This window comes from Chiloscyllium plagiosum, unplaced genomic scaffold (assembly GCF_037043375.1).
Source record: "Chiloscyllium plagiosum isolate Xiang-an unplaced genomic scaffold, Cpla_swu_hap1 HiC_scaffold_9, whole genome shotgun sequence".
Classification (NCBI taxonomy): domain Eukaryota; kingdom Metazoa; phylum Chordata; class Chondrichthyes; order Orectolobiformes; family Hemiscylliidae; genus Chiloscyllium; species Chiloscyllium plagiosum.
The window spans coordinates 74,241,598-74,263,933 of NW_028270147.1; the positions used below are offsets into that span (position 1 = coordinate 74,241,598).

Sequence of the window (22,336 nt, forward strand, 5' to 3'; positions counted from 1 at the left end):
CATCACTGTCTGGGACAGAGTGCCCTACTTGATTGGCTCCCCAACAACAACCTTCAGTATTCGTTCCCTTCATCACCAATACACATTGGCAGCAGCAGTGTGTACTATCGAAAGATGCACTGCAGCATCTCACCACGGGCCCCTCAAAATGCTTGCTAAACTTGTAAACTCTGTCACCATCCAGAAGAACGAGAGCAACAGATACATGCAAATTTCACCACCTGCAGGTTTCCTCCAAGCCCCATCACATCCTAACTTGAAGCTGTCTCACTGCTTCTTCACTGTCGCTGAGTCAAAATCCTGGAGCACTCTTTCACTCCAACGACTGCAGTGGTTCACGAAGACAACTCACCACCCTTCCCAAGGCAAATAGGGATGGGCACTAAATGTTGGCCTCACCACTGATGCCCGCGTGCCATGACTGAACAAAGTAAAATGTTTTTCTTCCTTCTGTCAACCCCAGTTGAACACCCCTACTGCAGCAGAATCACATCACCATTCATTCATCAGTCACCTGGTGCTTTTGGGATTACCAGTTGGTCAAAGGCAGTTTGCTTTTGTTGTCTCATGTTTACTTGGAGGATATCGAAAGTGGTCAATCTCATGTACGTATCTCCCCCCGAGTCTTGTCTTAATTCAGTGCAGATACAAACACACAGTTTTGGATGAGTTTGTCAAAAGACAATATTGCTGAATTCCACTACTTGAGTTGAGTGTGAACTTGACACAACTATTGTGTTATGTTCTTTTTCAAGGTTGGATATTCAAAAGTCGCCATCCCGGCTTGTGTGTTTTGGAACTTCAGTCTTCTGTAAGTACCCTGAGATTTGCCCAGTGCAAATCACTATATTTTGTAAGGATTGGAGAAATGTCTTATAACATAGGTGCTCTATTATTCCTGAAGGTCGTTACGCACACATTCATCTTTTATTCTGGGCATGCTCTATGTAATACTTTACCCCAATTGGTTAAAGTATCAAAGTGTCATCAGATTGTTGGCATTGCGTTGCAGTTGGAGAATACTTTCCAACGTTTTCGATTATTGGGGGGGGAAGGAATTGCTGTGTGACTAATACAGATTTCCACACCATTTTTTTTCCCTTGTAGTGAGAAAAAGGGGGAAAATAAACCCTTCAAATCCAGCTGGGGTTCCTGGATACCTATCAAGAGGAGGAGCCTGTCTCCTTTTCTCTTCCTTGTTGGTACTTAGGCAGTTAATAGTGCTGTAAACCTGAAGTAGAAATCAGCTGAATTAACGTTAATTTGCCTGAATGTGTGCTGATTCTATTCCATACTGGGTAAGACATTTCCTTGCTAATTTTCTGAAAGCATTCAGAGTACTGTCAAAATGGGTATCTGCATCCCAGTTAATCACTAATTCTGACAAAGCATCGACTTATTGAATGGATTGTTCAAAAGCCTAAAATAATTGGTATTATTCAGAGGTTGTATGATCTTGTAATGTTTATTTCAGAGATGGACAGTATGCGGGATGGTCAAACCAAGGTTGCAAACTGATTCAGTTTGAGTCTGAGATCACAATCTGCTTCTGTAACCACACAACCAACTTCGCTGTGTTAATGCAGTTCACAGAAGTACAGGTAGGTTTACACTTAAAGGGAGGAGAGTGCATGTTCCCTGCCATTGAAAAAACAGCTCAAGGGATTGTTTTTCCATTCTGGTCTGCTTATTTGAGTAATGTGTGGGAATTGGCATCTATTTCCCTTTTTCTCATCTATCCTGAGTCTGGTGTGAACCAGTCTGGATTTCACAATTTGACTGACTAATTGAGATTGATGTGTTGATAGACCTGACTAGAAATAATTTTCCACATTGGAAACAATGTGGAGCTTGTGTGTGTGGATTAACACTCAGTTGAACATTTGCAACATTGAACCAATAAAGCTTTCCTGACAATCTAACATAACACAACCACAATTTGACACTTTTCACACGCATTAATAAGGTTTGTCTGCTTGTGACACACTGTCTAAACATGGCTGGTTCTGAATAAAAGTGCTTGCTACATAGAGAAAAGCAACAAAGAAATCATTTATGGCCCCGCATTAAGTGAAATCAGACCAAAAGGAAAATAAATTATCGTGATACCCAATGTCTGCTGTATTCAGAACTTTATTTGCACAAGTGCAAGATTTGTTTTATAAGAATGTTTGAACTTCTCATTATTTTTGATGTGTGATTTCCCAATTCATATCCTTATATTCATTTACGCATATGGGTTGTTTCATGTGACATTAATCAGTGAAAATAGATATATAGAAAATAAGATCAAAAGTAGGACATTCAGCCCTTCCAGCCTGCTACTTCATTCAGTATGATCATGATTGATCATCCAATTCAGCACCCTGTTCCTGTTTATTCCTTTGATCCCTTTAGCCCTATGAACTCTATCGTTTCAGGGCATCCATAGGTGGATAGAACATCCCATAGGAGTTCCCTTGATACTGAGTCAAAGGCTTTGGTGCGGTCAATGAATGCCATTTGCAAAGGATGAACTTGTTCACAATATTTTTCTTGGAGTTGAATTCGAATCCTGAGACTCCTTCACGATGGCATACTTGCCACAGTCATGGTCAGCAACAGTAACTGTGAGCCTTTTCAAGTTAGATCAGGAGTAAAACAGGGATATGTGATTGCCCCAACTTTGTTCACCATCTTTACTGCAACAGTTATCCACATCATCAAGGATGACCTACCATGAGGAATCAAAATTGTCTACAGAACAGATGGCAGAGTTTTCAATCTTGCCTGTCTTCAATCCAAAAACAAGACATCTATGAGTTTCCTCATTGAGTTCCAATATGCAGATGACAAGAGCGTTTCAGCCTTCTCAGAAAAACACCTACAGCAGATTCTAACTTCTCTCAACCGTGCATATACAAAACTTGGACTTACCATCAATTCCAAGAAGTCTCAGATCATCTATCAACCATCACCAACTAAGACAAATCGGGTAGAGCCATCAATTCAACTTGGCAAAACAACCCTGGAAAACGTGGACCACTTTCCGTTTCTTGGAAGTCACCCCTCCTCCAATGTTGGCCCTAATGATGAGATCCAACATTGTCTTAAATGCGCTGGAACAGCTTTTGGATGTCTCCAAATAAGAGTCTTTCATGATCGTGACATCCGGACAGACATCAAAATGTTAGTGTATAAAGCAGTGGTGGTCCCAATGCTCCTGTGTGCATTAGAAACTTGGACAACTTCAACATCTGAAGGCACTTGAAAATTTCCATCAATGATGCTTTTGAAACATCTTAAATATCTGTTGGGAATATAGAAGAACCAACGTCAGCGTGCTGAACGAAGCAAAAACAACAAGCATTGAAGACTACGCCATCAAGAATCAACTAAGATGGAGTGGTCATGTTGTTCAGATGAAAGACGAATGTCTGCCGAAACAAATCTTCTACTCCCAGCTTAAAGAAGGCAAATGTAAAAGAAGCAGACAACAGAAGAGATTCAAAGATGTTTTAAAAGCCAGCATGAAGAAATGTAATGTCAACATTAACAATTGGGAAACCAATGCCAAGGACAGCAAACTCTGGCAAACCATCATCCGGGAAGGAACAGCAACTTTCAAAGCCAATAGATGTACAGAACTCGAAGAAAAGAAAACAGAAAGTGAGGCTGCAACAACCAAAGCCCAATCTGCCATCTGGAACTACTTGTAAATATGGAAAAACTTACAAAGCCAAGATTGGACTCATAAGCCACCTGAGAGCCCATAACTAGATCAAAGGAATGAAGACTATCAATCTCAACCTCGAGAGATGGCCATAACGATGATGAATTATATCTACTTCATGGAAACATTCAATGCTTTGGCCTTGGCCTCATTCTGTGGCAAAGAATTCCACAGGCTCACCCCTCTCTAGATGAAGAAATTTCTCCTCGTCTCACTCCTAAATGGCCTACATCATATCTTTGGACTGTGACCCTGGTTATGGACTCCCTGGTCATTAGGAACATTCTTCCATCATTGTCGTCATGGCAGTGGTTGGTTAGCTGGACAGCTGATTTGCAATGTAGAGTGATGAAAAGTGTGGGTTTGATTTCTATACTGGTTGAAGTTACCATGAAGGACTCTTCTCAACCTCTTCCCTCACCTGAGGTGTAGTGACCCTCAGGTTAGACCACCACTAGTTGTATCTCTCTCTAATGTGGGAGTAGCTCTATGGTCTGGTAAGACAACGGTGACTTGACTTCTACTTTACCTTTCTACGTTTACCCTGTCTAGTCCTGCCAGGTTTCTATTCAATCTCCTCTCATTCTTCTAATCTCCAGTGAATATTGTCTGATGTGATCCTGTCTTGCTTCATATGTCTGGACTGCCATCCAAGGAATTAGTATGATAAACCTTTACTGCACTGTCTGCAGAGCTAGAACATACTTCTTCAGATAAGGAGACCAAAACTGCACACAATACTCCAGGTGTGGTCTCATCAAGACCCTTTTCAATTGCAGCAAGACATCCCTGTTCCAATACTTGACCCCTGTCACTCTGAAGGCCAACATACCATTTGCCTTCTTTACTGCCTGTTGCACCATGCATGCTTATTTTCAGCGACTGGTGTACAAAGATATCCAGGTCTCATTGCCCCTTCCCCATTCCCAATCAATCACCGTTAAGATTGCAATTTTTCTTTGTGTTTTTGCGTCAAAGTGGATAACCTCACATTTATCCACATTATGTTTCACTTGATATGCATTTGCCCAGTCACTCAGCTTGTCCAAATAGTACTGAAACACCTCTGCATCCCCCTCACAGCTCGCCCACCCAACCAACTTCGTGTTGTCTGCAAACATGAAGATATTACATTTTGTTCCATCATCCAGATCATAATTATGTGTTGTGAATAGCTGGGGTCGAAGCAATATACTCTTCCAGTTACTAGCTGCCACTCAGAAGATGACCCATTAATTCCTGCTCTTTGTTGCCTGTCTGCCAACCAGTTTTCTCCGTATGTCAGTACACTACCACCCCAATCCAGTGTGCTTTAATTTTACATTAATCTCTTATGTTGGACCTTCTTGAAAGCCGTTGGAAGTTCAAGTAAACCACATCCACTGGCCCCTCCTTAACAATTCTACTGGTTACATGCTCGGAATGTTTCAGTAGATTGGTCAAGCTTGATTTCCCTTTTTGTAAATCCATGCTGACTCCATTCAATTTCATCACTGTTTTCCAAGTGCTGTGTTAGTAAACAGTTTATAACAGACTCTGCTATTTTCCCCAACACTAATGTCAGGCTAAGCAGTCTATAATTCTCTGCTTTTCTCTCTACCTCCTTTTTTAAATACTCTGGTTACATTAGCTATCCTCCAATCCATAGGAACTGTTGCAGAGTCTGTAGAATCTTGAAAGATGACTACTAAGGCCAGTCCCTTAGGTACTCTGGGAAGTAGGTTATTGAACCCTGGAGATACATCAGTCTTTAATCCCAACAATTTCCCCCACATCATTTTTATATTAATACTGATTTCATCCCGTTCCTCCATCTCACTAGACCTTGTGCTACTCAATATTTTTGATATGTTATTTGTATCTTACTTTGTGACGACAGAATCAAAGTATGTATGAAATTTCCTGCCATTTCTTTGATCCCCATTATAACTTGCCCTGTTTCTGCAGTCAGAAGTCACATGACACCAGGTTATAGTCCAACAGGTTTATTTGAAATCACAAGTTTTCGGAGCGCTGCTCTGAGGGGCAGTGATAAGAAAGCTTGTGATTTCAAATAAACCTGTTGCACTTTAGCCTGGTGTTGTGTGACTTCTGACTTTGTCTAGCCCAGTCCAACACCAGCACCTCCACATCATGTTTCTGAAGCATATTAGGATTGTTAAACAGTTTTACATTTTTCTATCTCAAAGTAAAACACTTTACAATTTACAAATCTTTTCTCTTTTTATGTCCTTTTGGTTGCATTTTTGTGGTTTGTTATATATTGGTTTGCATACCATATCCCACAGATCATCATGTTCTCCTTGAGTCAGCTATCGGACAGTTTTGTGCATCACTGTTTACAAGACTATGATATCACACACTCATATGATGGTTTTGCCTGTCTGGCAGCTCACTAGTTTGGGAGGCAGATCCACACAGTACGACCCTCCCACATATCACCACCCAAACAGATATATATCGGACAAAAACAGAAGTTGCTGGTGAAACTCAGCAGCATCTGTGGGAGGAAGCAGAGTTAAAGTTTTTGAGTCTGATGACTCTCCTGCTCTGCCAGACCTGCTGAGTTTCACCAGCAATTTCTGTTTTTGTTTCAGATCTCCAGCATCTGCAGTTCTTTGAATGATTACAGATGGGTTTTGGTGCTTGGTTCTGTGTTTACTGATGTAATTGTACATTACACACACAAATACTTAACAAACTGACTCCATTACACAAAGAGAGTGAGTGCAGCTGAGATGGATACCTTTTCGTACTGGAATGTCAGCGTTAAATGTCATGATGCTGTGTAACCATTTTAAAGTCTGTCTTGTCTGGAATCTGTGACTTAAGATAACCCCACCCCCTTAAACAAACCTCTTTTCTCCATGAAGAATCAGAATCCCTTTCTGATAACATATGCAAGGATACATGGGATGCAACGTAACAATTCCCATCATGAGTAGCATGTCATTTTAACATGACCATTTGAGAAGTTGAAATGTCACTTTCCATTTATTGATTATGGAGCTTACCACATGAACAGTTCATTCTGTGAGATTATTGCAGCAAGGGGAGTAAGAAGGACAGGTAAGACATTGTACATTTCATATGCTGCATGTATTGGAAGGCTGCACTAGTATTTGTACAGTAGACAATTGTTGCCAGATTAATTGAGGTCCAGTATTCTAAATGTAGCAGGCATTGTGCCAAGAATGGATGCATAGGGCTATCGTTAATTTGTCGAGAGGAAACTTGCTTAAAAAGGAAATCTTGTATCCTTGGATATGGAAAACATCAGTTGTTATCTTATATAGTGGCGCAGAAAGAATCTCAGGTGAAAGGAAAGGTTCTCTTGACTGTTGAGTTTAATGAAATTGACATGTAAATCTCTTGTTTTATTTTCTCGACCCCCCCCCCCCCCCCCCCCCACCGCCATGACCATGTATATGGTCCAGCATGTCTTGACATAGAGATTACAGAATTACGTTGTTTGCCACTGAAGGTTGCATTGCCGGAGGGTCCTTGATTATCTCCAAGCAACCAAAATAAACAGACCAGCTAGGGGATATGCTGGAGCATTGAGATCCCCTACTCGTAGTGATGTTTTGGAGCTATTGAACTGCATCTATCATCGGTGGCATTCCTGAAGAAAGGCTTATGCCCAAAACATCAATTCTCCTGCTCCTTAGATGCTGCCTGACCTGCTGCGCTTTTCCAGCAACACATTTTTCGGCTCTGTACATTTTTCCTGTTAGGGTTTTTTTTGCAGTTCCTCAATTCTTCCCATATAGATTCTACCCCTTCTGACTCTATACATTGTGTGTAAGATGTGTAAAGGGATGTTTTTTGCACTTAGTCCAGTGTTAGTGTTGGCATATATAGTGCATGCTGAAAGCTGTAAGGTTGTGGTTTCCTCTTGGACTCTATTTATGAACATGGATGGAACTTTGGAAGCTCCGTTAGCATTGTTCATTGGTTATGTTTTCTTCACATTCTCTGGAAAATTTGACTTCCCATACATTTCTGCTCAGTGTGCTCTTGTAGCTTGCATATACCACAAAATACTGGACATTGTCTTGGTGGGTGAGACAAGCCCAGCTCCTGCAAGATTTGGATGTACTGCTTCATCACTTAACAGCTGTAATGGCTGTTTCACACCCAGACCCCTGCAGATACTGCTGGCCCGCTGCAATTGTTTTGTACTTGTGTGCTTCTTCTAACAGAGTGTCAGTAATGTGTTCCTTAGGTTTTCCAGAAGTGCCTTTCAGAAAGACTTACTCGGTGTAGAAGGAGTAAATAGTTCCATTAGCATTTAGCTGTGGAGAAATCATATTTTGCATTGGCACCTGTCTATGAAATAGTTGATCATTTCACCTGAATGTGGGTGGTGTGACATAAACTCAAACATGTGCATCTTGAATGGACAGTGTAATGCTGAAAAAGCACAGCAGGTTAGGCAACATCCAAGGAAGAGGAGAATTGACATTTCGGGCATAAGTCCTTCACCAGGAATGATGAAGGGCTTATGCCTGAGACATCGATTCTCCTGCTTCTCAGATGCTGCCTGACCTGCTGTGCTTTTCCAGCACCACACTCTCGACTCTGAGCTCCAGCATCTGCAGTCCTCACTTTCTCCATGTGCATCTTGAAGTTAACTTAAACTTTAAGTTGATCTTCCTAAATCTGAAAAGTCTCGTCAGGATCTTTACAGTCCAGGAATACTGGCAGACTTTCGTCATCTTCACCTTTCGGTGCCCAAAATGAGGATTCTTTTGACTGACTGGTGTTCTTTGCCAGTTGAGCTCAGCAGGTCTGGCAGCATTTGTGCAGAGAAATCAAAGTTAACATTTTGGGTCCAATGACCCTTCCTCAGAATGCTGAGCTATAGGTGGCATTCATTGTTGACGTTATATGGACTTTTCTTACTTTAATGCTGTTTTGGAAAAAGAAAATGGGGAAAATGATTAACATTTTTAATGTAGAAAGCCCACACATAATAGTCTGCGTAACATATTATTACGGATGGTTAGATGGTTCTGAAGTCAGATATCTGAAATTTATTTGATTCACTAACTGTTTACAAGGTTAAGACATCACAAAACTGCATACACGGACTGGATTCTGTGCTTATTGCTATTACTGTACATTACACCTGCATAATTGACTGACCGCACTGACTCAATTATTATGGTCTTAAAAGTGCAGGTCTAGATTTTTTTTTCATTTATTCATGGGAACGTGTGTTGCTGGCTGGGCCAGCATTTATTACCCATTCTTAGTTGCCCTTGAGAAGGTGCTGGTGGGCTGCCTTCCTGAACCGCTGCAGTCAACGCGCTGTAAGTAGATCCACAGTGCCGGTCGGATGGGAATTCTTGAATGTTGATCCAAGAAAAGTGAAGGAACAGTGATAGATTTCCACATCAGGATGGAGACTGACCTGGAGGCAAATTTTCAGGAGGTGGTGTTCCCATGTATCTGCTGCCCTTGTCCGTCCAGGTGCAAGCGGTTGTGGGTTTGGAAGATGCTGGCTAAGGATCTTTGGTCAGTTTCTGAAGTGCTTCTTGTAGACAGCAAGCGCTGCTGCTCCTGAGTGGGTATTTGTGAATTGTGGAGCTTTTGAAGTGGGCTGCTCTGTTCTGAATGGTGTCAAGCTTCCTGAGTGTTGTTGGAGCTGAATTCATCCAGGTAAATGAGGAGTATTTCATCACACTCCGGACTTTTACCTTGTAGATGGTGAACAGGCTTTGGGAGTCAGGAGGTCAGTATTTCTAGTCTCTGATTTGTTCTTGTATTTATGTGGTGAGTCTGGTTGAGAATGTTGATAGCGATAACACAATTGAATATCAAGGGGTGGAGGTTAAGAGTGTCTCTTATTGGAGATGGTCATTGCCTGGCATATCTATGTCGTACTACCACATTTTCTTGACTCATGTCGTTTTTACCTGCATGGTACACACACTTATGCATGTTTGGATGGTACACCATTCTCTGGAGTTTGACAGGATTTGCGGACGCTGTGTGAGTGGATTGAGGAGCTATTTGGGAAATGTATCAGCAATGCTTGATCTATGATGGTGTAAAGTGTCCGTGTGAGGCACGACCACCCCAACCCAAACACCCTTTTCATTGGAGGCTGCAGGGCAAAATTGTGCAAAAATTGCATTAGTACTGCAGCATATATTTTATGTACTGCTGTATGGGTGTAACTCTGTTAATTGTGCATATTGTAGAATGTAAAATGACAGTAAAGAAGTATCTACTGTAATGGAATTCACTAAATCACCAGTTTCCAGCAACATATTGTTATAAAGTCATGGAGTCAAATAACATGGAAACAGATCCTTGCCAACCATAATCCTAAACAAAACTAGTGCCACCTGCCGAGCTTGACCCATATCCTTCCAAAAAGTTCTTATTCATGTACTTAGCTAAATGTGTTTTAAACATTGTAACTGTACCCACACCCATCACTCCCTCTGGGAGTTCATTCCACACACGAACTACTTTATGTGTTAAAAAATGCTCCCATCTCTTTTTAAATCTTTTTATTCTCAAAAATACCTCCTATTATTGAAATCCCCCACCCTGGGGAAAAGAAACCTACCATGCACCTTATCTATACCCCTCATGATTTTACAAAGCTCGATAAAATCACTCCTCAACCTCCTACCGTCCAGTGAAAAATGTCCCAGCTAGTCCAGTCTGTCCTTATAACTCAAACCCTCCATTCCTGGCAACATCCCAGTAAATCTCTACTGAGCCCTTTCCAGCTTAATAATAATATCCATCCTATAACAGGGTGATCAGAACTGGACACAGTACTTCAGAAGATGCCTCACCAACATCCTGTACAACCTTAACATGAAGTCCCAACTCCTGTATTCAAAGGTCTGAGCAATGAAAGCAAGCATGCTAAATGCCTTCTTAACCACCTTATCTACATGTGATGCAGCTTCAAGGAATTATGTACCTGAACCGCTCAGTCTCTCTGTTCTACAATACTACCCAAGGCCCGACTTTTAATTACACAAGTTCTGCTCTTGTTTGTTTTACCAAATGCAACACCTAATGTTGGTCTAATATTTTACACAGTGGGGTTTGGAGACGGAGATAATCTTAAACAAGTTGACATTCATTGGATCTGGAGCCTCACTGTGTGCCCTTGTGGTTACCTTGACCCTTTTCACCGTGCTGGAGTAAGTATTCTATTAAATCTGTTGCGTTATAGATACATTGATAACTCCTGCTAAGTTAAAGAACAATGTTTTAATGCATGTTACGAGAATGTTGAGGTGGCATTACATGGTCACGGCTAAAGTTCATGTTCCTTCACTACCAGTAAGTTGTACGTTTTCTTGATAATGGCTGAGTTAGCAGATTAATGTTTCAGTAGAGTAACAGAGAAGTGCAAACTGACTGAAGTTTTGACTTTTCTTAAATCTCTAGTATTCCAAAATCTGACCGAACCTCCATTCACAAGAACCTGTTTGTAGCTCTGATTGCAGCCCAGGTGATACTACTGAGCAGTGACTCAGCAACAAATAGTGAGGTATGTATGTTACAGCCCTCTGTAACGCTCCAGCTTTCAGCTATCATAATATGTTTCTTGTGGTAGGAGATGCTATGTTACTTCACAGAAGTGTAACAATAAAAACTAGATGAGGTGGTCCAGGTAGCTGAGCAGCACAGTAATAATTATGAATGGAGGTCGAATGCTAGTATTGCCTTGCAGCTTGGTGCTTTGAAGTATACTCACTGAACCTCACCAGCCTGCCATGTTTCTCCCAGGTCCTCCTAGGTGACCCACTATAGTTCAGCAGGGGAACTAAAATGTTAAAAATCTGAACCCTGACTCCAACTTGCCACTTCCAGTTTTAATTGAGACAGAAAGAGGAGTGGTTGACAAAATTTAAATATTGTGAGCCTCATTGATATCCACCATTTGAAAACAACATTGATTTTGTAGTGTAACGATGACATATGAATGAGAAAGGATACTTATCAATGGACTGTTTTACCTAAAGTATTTATTATTGGAAACAGAGAAGAAGACTTTGTATTGAAGTGTAGTAAGCAAAGTGTGCACAGCGAGATCCCAGAAACAGTGACAGATGTCAGAGGCAGGTTCTTTACGCAGAGAGTGGTAAGGGCATGGAATGCCCCACCTGCTAAGGTAGTCAACTCAGCCACATTAGGGAGATTTAAACAATCCTTAGATACACACATGGATGATTTTGCGATAGTGTGTGGGGGGGTGGCGAGCTGAGAATAGTTCACAGGTCGGCGCAACATCAAGGGCCGAAGGGCCTGTTCTGCGCTGTATTGTTCTATGTTCTAATAGCAACTAGCAGCTTGTTCACAAACAAAAACAGAAGAAGCCGGAAAAGCTCAGAAGGTCTGGTAGCATCTGTGGAGAGAGAAATGAAAGTTAACATTTTGGGTCCAGTGACCCTTCCTTAGAACGTAGCTCACCTGGTCCTGAAACATTAACTCCGATTTGTCTCCACAAATGCTGCCAGACCAGCTGAGCTTGTCCAGCAATTTCTGTTTTAGCTTCTGATTTCCAGCACCCGCAGTTCTTGCAGTTTTAATTCAGCATTTTATTCAGTTCACTTGCTCGTGCAGGGGAAATGTTCAGTACACTTCTTTGAAATAGCTCCATGGAATCTTTTGTACTCGGCTGAGAAAGCAGATGGACTCTCAGCTTAATGTCTGCCCTGAAGGATATTGAAAGGGATTTTCTTTGATTTCAAAGCAAGTGTAATTACTTTGTGTTTGCTTGGCATTGCATTCCGTGAAGGTGAGATGGTTCCTTTAAAAAGTACAACCAGAGTGAAATCCATGACATTGTGCACGGTTCAGCTGTAAAGGTGGGGGAGAAGATGATACGAAGATTGGTGGAGTTGTGGATAGTGAGGAAGGCTGTTGTCGGCTGCAAAGGGACTTAGATATGATGCAGAGCTGGGCTGAGGAGTGGTAGATGGAGTTCAACTCTGTCAAGTGTGAGGTTGTCCATTTTGGAAGGACAAATAAGAATGCGGAATACAGGGTTAACGGTAGGGTTCTGAGTAAGGTGGAGGAGCAGAGGGATCTTGGGGTCTATGTTCATAGATCTTTGAAAGTTGCCACTCAGGTGGATAGAGCTTGTAAGAAGGCCTATGGTGTCTTAGCGTTCATTAGCAGAGGGATTGAATTCAAGAGTCGTGAAGTGATGTTACAGCTGTACAGGACTTTGGTTAGGCCACATTTGGAGTACTGTGTGCAGTTCTGGTCGCCTCACTTTAGGAAAGATGTGGAAGCTTTGGAGAGGGTGCAGAGAAGATTTACCAGGATGTTGCCTGGAATGGAGAATAGGTCGGACGAGGATAGGTTGAGCGTGCTAGGCCTTTTCTCATTGGAATAGAGAAGGATGAGGGGTGACTTGATAGAGGTGTATAAGATGATCAGGGGAATAGATAGAGTAGACAATCAGAAACTTTTTCCCCGGGTACAACAGAGTGTTACAAGGGGACATAAATTTAAGGTGAAGGGTGGAAGGTATAGGGGAGATGTCAGGGATAGGTTCTTTAGCCAGAGAGTGGTATGGGCATGGAATGCGCTGCCTGTGGGAGTGGCAGAGTCAGAATCATTGGCAAACTTTAAGTGGCAATTGGATAGGTACATGGATGGGTGCTTAAGCTAGGACAAATGTTCGGCACAACATCATGGGCCGAAGGGCCTGTTCTGTGCTGTATTGTTCTATGTTCTATGTTCTAAGGAGGTGCAAGATCAGGAAGATAAAGAAATCAATTGTGATGCGGTATTCAGCACCCAGATTTCTGCAACTTGAAGGCATGATTCCAGCCTAGTAATACCATTCCTCTGCTCTCAGTATCAAGGAAAGCAGAGTAGAAAGGATGAATAGCATGGAGGGGCCCATATCAGTACTAATGACAGAAGTAGAAAAAGGGGTGAGGTCCTGCTGATAGATTTATGGAGCAAGTAAGATATTTAATAAATTGGTAGTAACGTCCGAATTGTTTCTGTTGCCACGCATGAGTGATTATAAAAGTAGGAGGATAGAGCAAGTGAGTTGTAGCAGGAGTGATAATGCTGTCAAGTTGTCGTAGAGGAGCTGGTTTAAAGATTTTTTTTGGCAATAAGCACTTACAGTCATAGGGTCATAAAGGTATACAGCGCGGAAGCACACCCTTTGGTCCAACTTGTCCATGCTGACCAGATATGAAAAATTAATCATGTCCCATTTTTCAGCATTTGGCCCATATCCCTCTAAATCCCTCTTATTCATATACCCATCCAGATGCCTTTTAAGTTTTTTTTAGATTACTTACAGTGTGGAAACAGGCCCTTCGGCCCAACAAGTCCACACCGACCCTCCGAAGAGCAACCCACCCAGACCCATTCCCCTACATTTACCCCTTCACCTAACACAACGGGCAATTTAGCATGGCCAATTCACCTAACCTGCACATCTTTAGACTGTGGGAGGAAACCGGAGCACCCGGAGGAATGTGGGGAGAATGGGCGAACTTCACACAGACAGTTGCCTGAGGTGGGAATTGAACCCAGGTCCCTGACGCTGTGAGGCAGCAGTGCTAACCATTGTGCCACCGTGCCACCCTGTTATAATTGTACCAGCCTCCACCCCTTCCTATGGCAACTCATTCTATACACGCACTATCCTCTGCTTGAAAATGTTGCCCCTTCGGTCTCTTATAAATCTTTCACCTTTCACCTCAAACCCATGTCCTCTAGTTTGGACTCTGCTACCCTACGGAAAAGACCATGGCTATTTACCCTATCCATGCTCATGATTTTATCAGCCTCGATAAGGTCAATCCTCAGCCTCTGACACTCCAGGGAAAACAGCCCCAGCCTGTTCAGCCTCTCCCTATAGCTCAAACCCTCCAATCCTGGCAACAACATTGTACATCTTTGCTGAACCCTTTCAAGTTTCACAACATCTTTTCTATGGTAGGAAAGCAGAATTGCACACAGTATTTGAAAAATAACCTAACCAAAGTCCTGTACAGCCGCAACATGACCTCCCAATTTCTATACTCAATACTCTGACCAATAAAGGAAAGCAAAACAAAAGCCTTCTTCACTATCCTATCTACCTGCAACTCTACTTTCAAGGAGCTATGGACCTGCACTCCAAGGTCTCTTTGTTCAGCAACATTCCCTAGGACCTTACCGTTAAGCATGTAAGCCTTGTCCTGACATGCCTTTCCAAAATGCAGCACCTCACCTTTATCATCATGAAACAGCTTATCTAATCCGTCTTTTTATCTCCAGGCTGCCTGTACTGCTGTGACTGCCCTTCTGCACTTGTTCTTCATGGCTGCTTTTGCATGGATGATGGTGGAGGGACTGCTCCTCTGGAGTAAAGTGGTTACTGTTAATTTAAGTGAAGAACGGAGAATGAAATATTACTATCTAATAGGCTGGGGTAAGTTTTTTGCGAAGATTCCACACAGTATCTGTTGATACTGTAGTTTCTAAACAGCTTGTAATTCCCGTCTCTATTTGTTCAAGTCTGCCTTCACTTGGTATTTGGAGTGCATAAAAATAGGGCTGAGTTCAGCACAGCTTCGTTAAAGGGACACCTTGCCTGAGAAGTCTGTTAGGATTCTTTGAGAAGGCAACGAGCAGGTTAGACAAAGGAGAGCCCACGGACATGCTCTGTTTGGATTTCCAGTAAGCCTATGACAAAGTGCCACATGGGAGGCTGGCAAATTAAAGTAAGAGCCCCAGGTATTTGGGGCAAGGTACAGGCATGGATGGAGGTTTGTTTGTCTGGCAGAAGGCAGAGAGTGGGGATAAACGGGTCTTTTTTCAGGATGGCGGCCAATGTCTTGTGGACTGTGTACAGTGTACAGAACATACAGGTTCAGTTGGCAGTTAGGAAGACAATAGAGACGTACTACTGAGGCTGGAGAAGGCTCTGCTCAGACTGCATATAGAATATTGTGAGCAGTTTTGAACCCAGTATTTAAGGAAAGGTATGCTCGGAAGGGGTCTAGAGGAGGTTTACAAGAAAGATCCTAGGGATGAAGGCTTTGTCATATGAGGGCTCTGTACTCAATGGAGTTTAGAATCTGGGGAATCTGACTGAAATTTACAGAAATACTGAGACACCTGGATAGAGTGGATGTGGAGAGGTTTTCACTAGGACTAGGACTGTGCAGTGACTAGGACTTGAGGGCACAGCCTCTGAGCGAAGGGATGTCCATTTAGGATTGAGATGATGAGGAATTTCTTCAGCCAGTTGGTGGTTAATCTATGGAATCATTGCCACAGAGAGTGATGGAGGCTATGTCATTGAGTGCATTTGAGACAGAGATAGATTGGTAAGGGGATCAAGGGTTATGGGAGAACGCAGAATGGGGTTGAGAAACATCAACCATGATCAAATGGTGGAGCAGACCCGATGGGCAGAATGGCCTACTTCTGCTCCTATATCTTATGGTCTTGTGGTCTTATGAAACAATTGTTTGCCTTTCTGATCTAGGTCTCCCTGTCCTAATAGTGACCATCACACTGGCAGCAGCACATGACAAGTACATTTCAGACAGATACTGTTGGTTGAATGTTCACAATGGAGTGATTTGGGCCTTTGTTGGGCCAGTTATCTTCATCATTATGGTAAGAATGCAGTCATACTTAAATGTTTTAAATCTGCTAACTTCTCAGGCTAAAAATCTCAAATCAGTGCATGTAACAATTCATTGAATCATACGGTAAACGGCAGCACTGAAGGAGGCCATTCGGTCCATTGCTTCCTCTGTATAAGGACAACTCAGCCAGCCCCAAGCCCCTGTCTTTTTCTTTTCAGCCTTGTTTCTCTTCAAAGGAAACAGAATGATTATTAGAAAGCCACAGTTGAAGCTGACTCCACCACAAAATTCAGGCCTTGCATTCCAGATGCTAACCACTCGATGTTGGCAGCTGCAGTGTTTTTCCAGTTTTCTTCATTGAGACCTTCCCTAGTTTACATCTGGTACATGATGCTCACACACAATGTATTTATCGGAGATCATTCAGATTTAGCTTTGTGCTGTGAGACAGAGGATCATAGCGGCAGGCTCACCCTCGAACTACAGTGAACTAACAAAGCTCATACACATAATACTGCAATTCGATAGCTTTTGATTATTTTTTTCACAGGATTTGAGGATTGCAGGCAAGACCAATATTTGTTGCTTATCCTAATTACTCTTGAGAAGCTGGTGAGCTGCTGCCTTGAACAGCTGCAGTCTATCTAATGGACATTAAATTGAACTTAACAAGTCTGTCCTCTCAGTTGGGTGTAAAAGATCTGCGAAGTATTTTTCGAAGAAGATCAGAGGAATTCCCCTGGTGACCAGGCTAACATTTATCCTTCAACTAAACTCAAATAAAAATATTATCCGATTATTATCTCACTGTTGGTTCTGGGCCCTTGCTGTGTGCAAACCAGCTGCTAACTATTTTAAAAAGCAATAGTAATCTGTACCACAAAAATATTTCAATGTCTCTCGAAGAATTTTGGGATATGGAAGGCTAGATAGTGTTGGAAATCCTTTCCTCTTCGTCCACTTCAAAAAGGAATGAGGAAAAATTAGTAAGGGATTTAGCTCCGTTCAGGAAGAATACATTTGTACATTCAGGCTTAATGAACCTTTCCACTGATATGTGGGGACAACTGTCCAGTGCATACCTACCCTTTGATAGACACGTCATGTTAAACACCACAGCATCTGAGGGATGTGGAAAATGTTTGAGTTAAATTAACTTCTAAGGAAGTATATGAAGTGCTTGGCTTTGACTGCACCTGTTACTGTCACTGGTTACAGTTACTCATCGGGTCAGTGTGTGAAGGTAGACTACTGTTTAGTTGCCCAGGTTACCTTTTCTCTCTGACTGTTGGCTAATTAAAATATGCACACACAGAACACATAAAAAGTTATTCCTAAGAGAGAAAGAAGAAAGGGCTGGCATTTATATTGCACCTTATCAGGTGCTCAGAGGGTCACAAATTACTTTTGAAATGCTGCCATTGTTGCTCTGTTGGCAGCCAATATTGTACACAGCAAAGCCTCCAATCAAGGCTGAAAGAAACAATTAATTTGCTTTGGAATATGAGACAGGAATGTTGGCTGAAACCTGGGAAGAACACCCTGCCCCTTTCTGATTAGCAACATGGAATCTTTTAACGTTCCTCTGAATCACCAGGATATCTCATTAAACATGCGGGACCTCTGACACTGCTGCACTCTTTCAGTACTGCACTGAATTTCTGTGCCTATGTTCTGGAGTGGGATCTGGGCCCACAGCATTCTGTCTTGAAGGTTGGAGTAACACCATCTGAGCATAGATGAATTGGCAATGTCTATTTATATCATACATTATTCTTGTATTTGACAGACAAGAATATTTTAGATAGAATTGCCAGCGTGTAAAGATATTTGACTGAAAATTGAGGTGCACCTACCATCAAATTTTCTGACTTAATCTCAGTGTCAACCCCTCCTCACATTGGCCATGAGTAGCTCATTTTTTCAAGCACCACATTTTGTTAATATAATGCTCCTTCTTCACCTGTAGTTCTAGTGGGAATAGGAGGGATGCTAGTGTTTTGGTCTTTGCAGGTTTAATTTACAAATATAGCATTTGCTCATGTTTGGAATACGCAATGCGGTAGGACATCTAGTACTCTTTAAAATGGCTATTCAACTAGAAGTCAAAATAAAAATTGGCAATGCATGTATCTTAACTGAAAAAAAAGGGGCTGCGTGCAAAACCATATTTAGGTTAACTTTCCATGACTTTGTAACAAATTCCTTTAATTGTTACATAGGTGAACATGTTTGTGCTCACACGTGTTGTACTGATCACTATGTCAACTGCCAAGCGCCGGGCCACCATGCTTGCTGTTAACAGCAGCCCCATCGAGCAAGCCTACGATCAGATTAGGTGAGAGATGTTATGCAGGTAAGCAGCCTCTGGAGGGCAGTATTGAATCATTTTGGCATTTCTCTTCAGGAGGGAAAAAAACTTAATTTCCTCTTTTTGTCAAATAAAAAGTAAAACATTGCTGCCAATGCTGGAAGTTTGTAACAAAGAAAAAATTGGATACATGAAGTAGTGAGTCATTTTCCATGGAACCAACTCATAGCTAACATTTTGGCCTTGCATCCTTTTTCAGAGCCTTCTTTTCGATATTTATCTTTTCAAAAAGGAATTGTGCAAATTATGCACCCATTTCCCACTTTTCTGTTTTGCTGTTCATATGGTCAACTTAAGTACAGTCGATACATCCCTGGGAGCAATGTTGTTTCTAAAATGACTATAATTACTTTGAATGTTCCGTTGCAGTGGTAATTGGGTTGTCTGTGAGGAGTGAAGGTTGTGGTTTGCCTTGTGATAATAAGACCATGCTGTGCATTCTCTGCATAATACTGATGCCAGTGTTGTGTTGCAGGACTGCCGTGAAAGCTGTGCTGGTGCTTTTGCCCATTCTCGGCCTCACATGGCTCTCTGGTGTCCTGGTTCCACTCTCTGTTGTCATGGCGTATATCTTTGTGATACTCAATTCCCTGCAGGTAAGGAGCAATCTCTTTTTTGATCCAGGTTTTCAATATGAGCAGCTCTTGTAAACAAATGCTTAGATCCTATTCCAACTGGGTTCCTTTTCTAAACGTCTGGAATCCCAGCTGAATCTCTGCCCATGTAGTTGACCCCTGTCTGATCTGCAATCGATTGCTCTGAAGCTTTTCATATTCCAAGGCAGGATATTGCATTGTCCATAGCATTCCACGACCGACAAAGATTAAATTGTCATTTTTTACGGCAAATTAATTCTGTACAGTAAAATGTGGAATATTTTGACACCTGTTTTTCAGTTAATTGGGAAGCGAATCTCATGATCTGAAGTATTTGCGTTTCAGGGTGAAACTTTTGATTTATCTCATGCAGCAGTTTTTTTTTCTGGTAACTTGGCAGAAAACATACATTTAAATTATATGCAGTTGTGTTGATCTTTTGTTGACAAGTGTTTAGGAGATGACTCATACTCCAAGACATACACAGTAGTAGTTTACATTTGTTTTAGCACAAGCACAAGTAATTGTCTATTTAAAACACTGTATGCTTGACATAGATCAGTAGGCATTCTATCTACAGCTTTGTGTTTATCTACGATATTCTTATTCTATTTATATCCCTTATTTTCCCTGAAACTATCTTGACCTGCCTACTTCAAAATCCAGTATTTAATACGTGTTAAGAGCAGATGAGGAAAAGGGGAATAGGGTCCCTCTTTCTCTTCCCTGCAACAAATCTTTTATGTTTACAATTCATTTCAGCACAAGGCTACAACTTCTTCTAATGAAAAGATAGCTAGCTAATATCTATATCAGTAAAGAGCTATTTACAAGTTTTTTTTGAGTGAAAGAAAGAGCAGTTTTATTAAGCTAACCTCAGGGAAAATAATAATGAGGTGATGTCAAACACTTGGAAGGATGTTGTGAAACTGGAAAGGATTCAGAAAAGATTTACAAGGATGTTGCCAGGGTTGGAGGATTTGAGCTATAGGGAGAGGCTCAATAGGCTGGGACTGTTTTCCCTGAAGCGTTGGAGGCTGAAAGGTGACTTTATAGAGATTTATAAAATCATGAGGGGCATGGATAGGGTAAATAGACAAGGGGTGGGACAGTCTGGAACTAGAGGGCATAGGTTTAGGGTGAGAGGGGAAAGATATAAAAAAGACCTAAGGGGCAACTTTTTCACACAGATAGTGGAGCGTGTCTTGAATGAGCCTGCCAGAGGAAGTGGTGGAGGCTGGTACAATTACAGCATTTAAAAGGCATCTAGGTAAGTATATGAATAGGAAGGGTTTGGAGGGATATGGGCAAAGTGCTGGCAAATGGGACTAGATTAGGTTAGGATATCTGGTCAGCATGGACGAGTTGGACCGAAGGGTCTGTTTCCATGCTGTGTCTCTCGATGACTCAATGACCTGTTCAAATGTACAAAATTAAAAAGAGAGAATGTCTGGTACAAATAGGAGTGGAAAAGGCAGTCTTTTAGCCTATTTTTAAGCCTGTGAAGCCTTTACAACATGCTGCAAACCTACAAGCAGAATAGGTGCTCCAACATCAGCACTCACTCACAGTGTTCCGTCCAGCAAAAGGGAACTGGCTACAGTCATTCAGCTGCACTGCACAGGCCACATTGTCTGCAGTCTGTTACAAAGTTTGCAAAACAAGCTGTCTCCTCCAAGCTGCTCCATGGCAGGCAGTTGCTGGGAAGATGGAGAAAATCCTCAAGGGTGTCCTCCAAATGTTCCCTGAACGAAACAGGATTATCCCCACCAATGTGTGAGAATCTCTTGCCCAAGACCACCCAAAGTTGAGAAAGAAAAAGCATCTGTGACAGGAAGCAGTCCTCCTTGACATCCCCAACCAGCCCAGATGGAGGCCAAGCACAAACAGGGAAAGTGTACAAAAATCCGAGCATCTTGTGTCCCCAAGTCTTGAAACAATACCTGCCTCATCTACAACACGGTGTGTGTGGATCCAGCATTGGGCTATTTATTCACCCCCAGGACCCACTACTTAGGAGTGGCAGGAAGTCATCCCCCATCTTGCGGGACTGCCTAAGAAGTCAGGGACTGATTACATTGCTTTGGCAAAGTCTGAGATTATGACTGGAATGCCCGGGTTTGGGATTCCTGTTATGAGTGCCCACTCACTCTGTGGAGCAAATACCTACAAAGAAGACCATGTCGCTTTCTGTCTTCCTTCTCTCCTGCTCCCCGAATCAAAAGAAGACAGTGCACAGAGCAGTGGGGAATGTCTTCCCTGAGCAGGAAGGGTCAAAGATAACCGAAGGTGGATTTTAGTTGGTGTTGTACTTGTGATTTATGTTTTTTGCTGAGAGTTCACAGTAGCATTGAGGGGATTTGTCATTAGGCAGGCAGTGGGGCAGCACAAGGTGGACTGTATTGAGAAAAACAAACAGGAAATTTGAAGTGCCAGTTGCAGTAACAAGGAGCTGGAACATAGTGATTCATTCAAGGGAGCTGAGTGAGGTTAAATTGTCCCATATAAACCTGGCTAGGATGGGTTAGATATGTCACTCTTTACCTAGCGGGACAAGCAGAATTTCTCAGAGGGCGGAATGCCCGGAAAATCACTTGGGAAAAAGTGAGGACTGTAGATGCTGGAGATCAGAGCTGAAAAATGTGTTGCTGGAAAAGGGCAGCAGGTCAGGCAACATCCGAGGAGCAGGAGAATCGACGTTTCGGGCATAAGCCCTTCTTCAGAAACATTCCTGAAACGTCGATTCTCCTGCTTCTTGGATGCTGCCTGATCTGCTGCGCTTTTCCAGCAACACATTTTTCAGAAATCACGTGCCATACTTTACGTTTAGAATTCAGTTTTATTGGCACGTGTGCTCAAGCACAGGAGTGAAAAGTGCACATTGTCGCCACACATGGTGTCATCTGAGGTACAAAATAGCTTCAGTACAAAAATAGAGAAATAAAGAAAGTAACTATAAGTTCTACGTTACAGTTCTTCATAGAATTAGGATATGGGTGGCCTTCCTTGTCAGCTGTGGTGCTTTCTTGAAACAACAATGCTGACTAAAAGTGGC

The 22,336-nt window shown here is 42.1% G+C and overlaps 1 protein-coding gene across 2 annotated transcripts in view; it reads left to right on the top strand.

Moving 5' to 3' along the window:
- Positions 1–22,336, top strand: part of LOC122554545 (adhesion G protein-coupled receptor D2) — a 308,358-nt gene that overhangs the window by 56,505 nt on the left and 229,517 nt on the right. For both annotated transcript variants that reach the window (XM_043699743.2, XM_043699744.2), the window contains 8 exons: positions 756–811; positions 1,475–1,601; positions 10,787–10,890; positions 11,141–11,243; positions 14,993–15,146; positions 16,209–16,342; positions 18,537–18,652; positions 19,161–19,281. In XM_043699743.2, the coding sequence (XP_043555678.1) occupies positions 756–811; positions 1,475–1,601; positions 10,787–10,890; positions 11,141–11,243; positions 14,993–15,146; positions 16,209–16,342; positions 18,537–18,652; positions 19,161–19,281 (915 nt within the window). The remainder of the gene's footprint in view (positions 1–755; positions 812–1,474; positions 1,602–10,786; positions 10,891–11,140; positions 11,244–14,992; positions 15,147–16,208; positions 16,343–18,536; positions 18,653–19,160; positions 19,282–22,336) is intronic.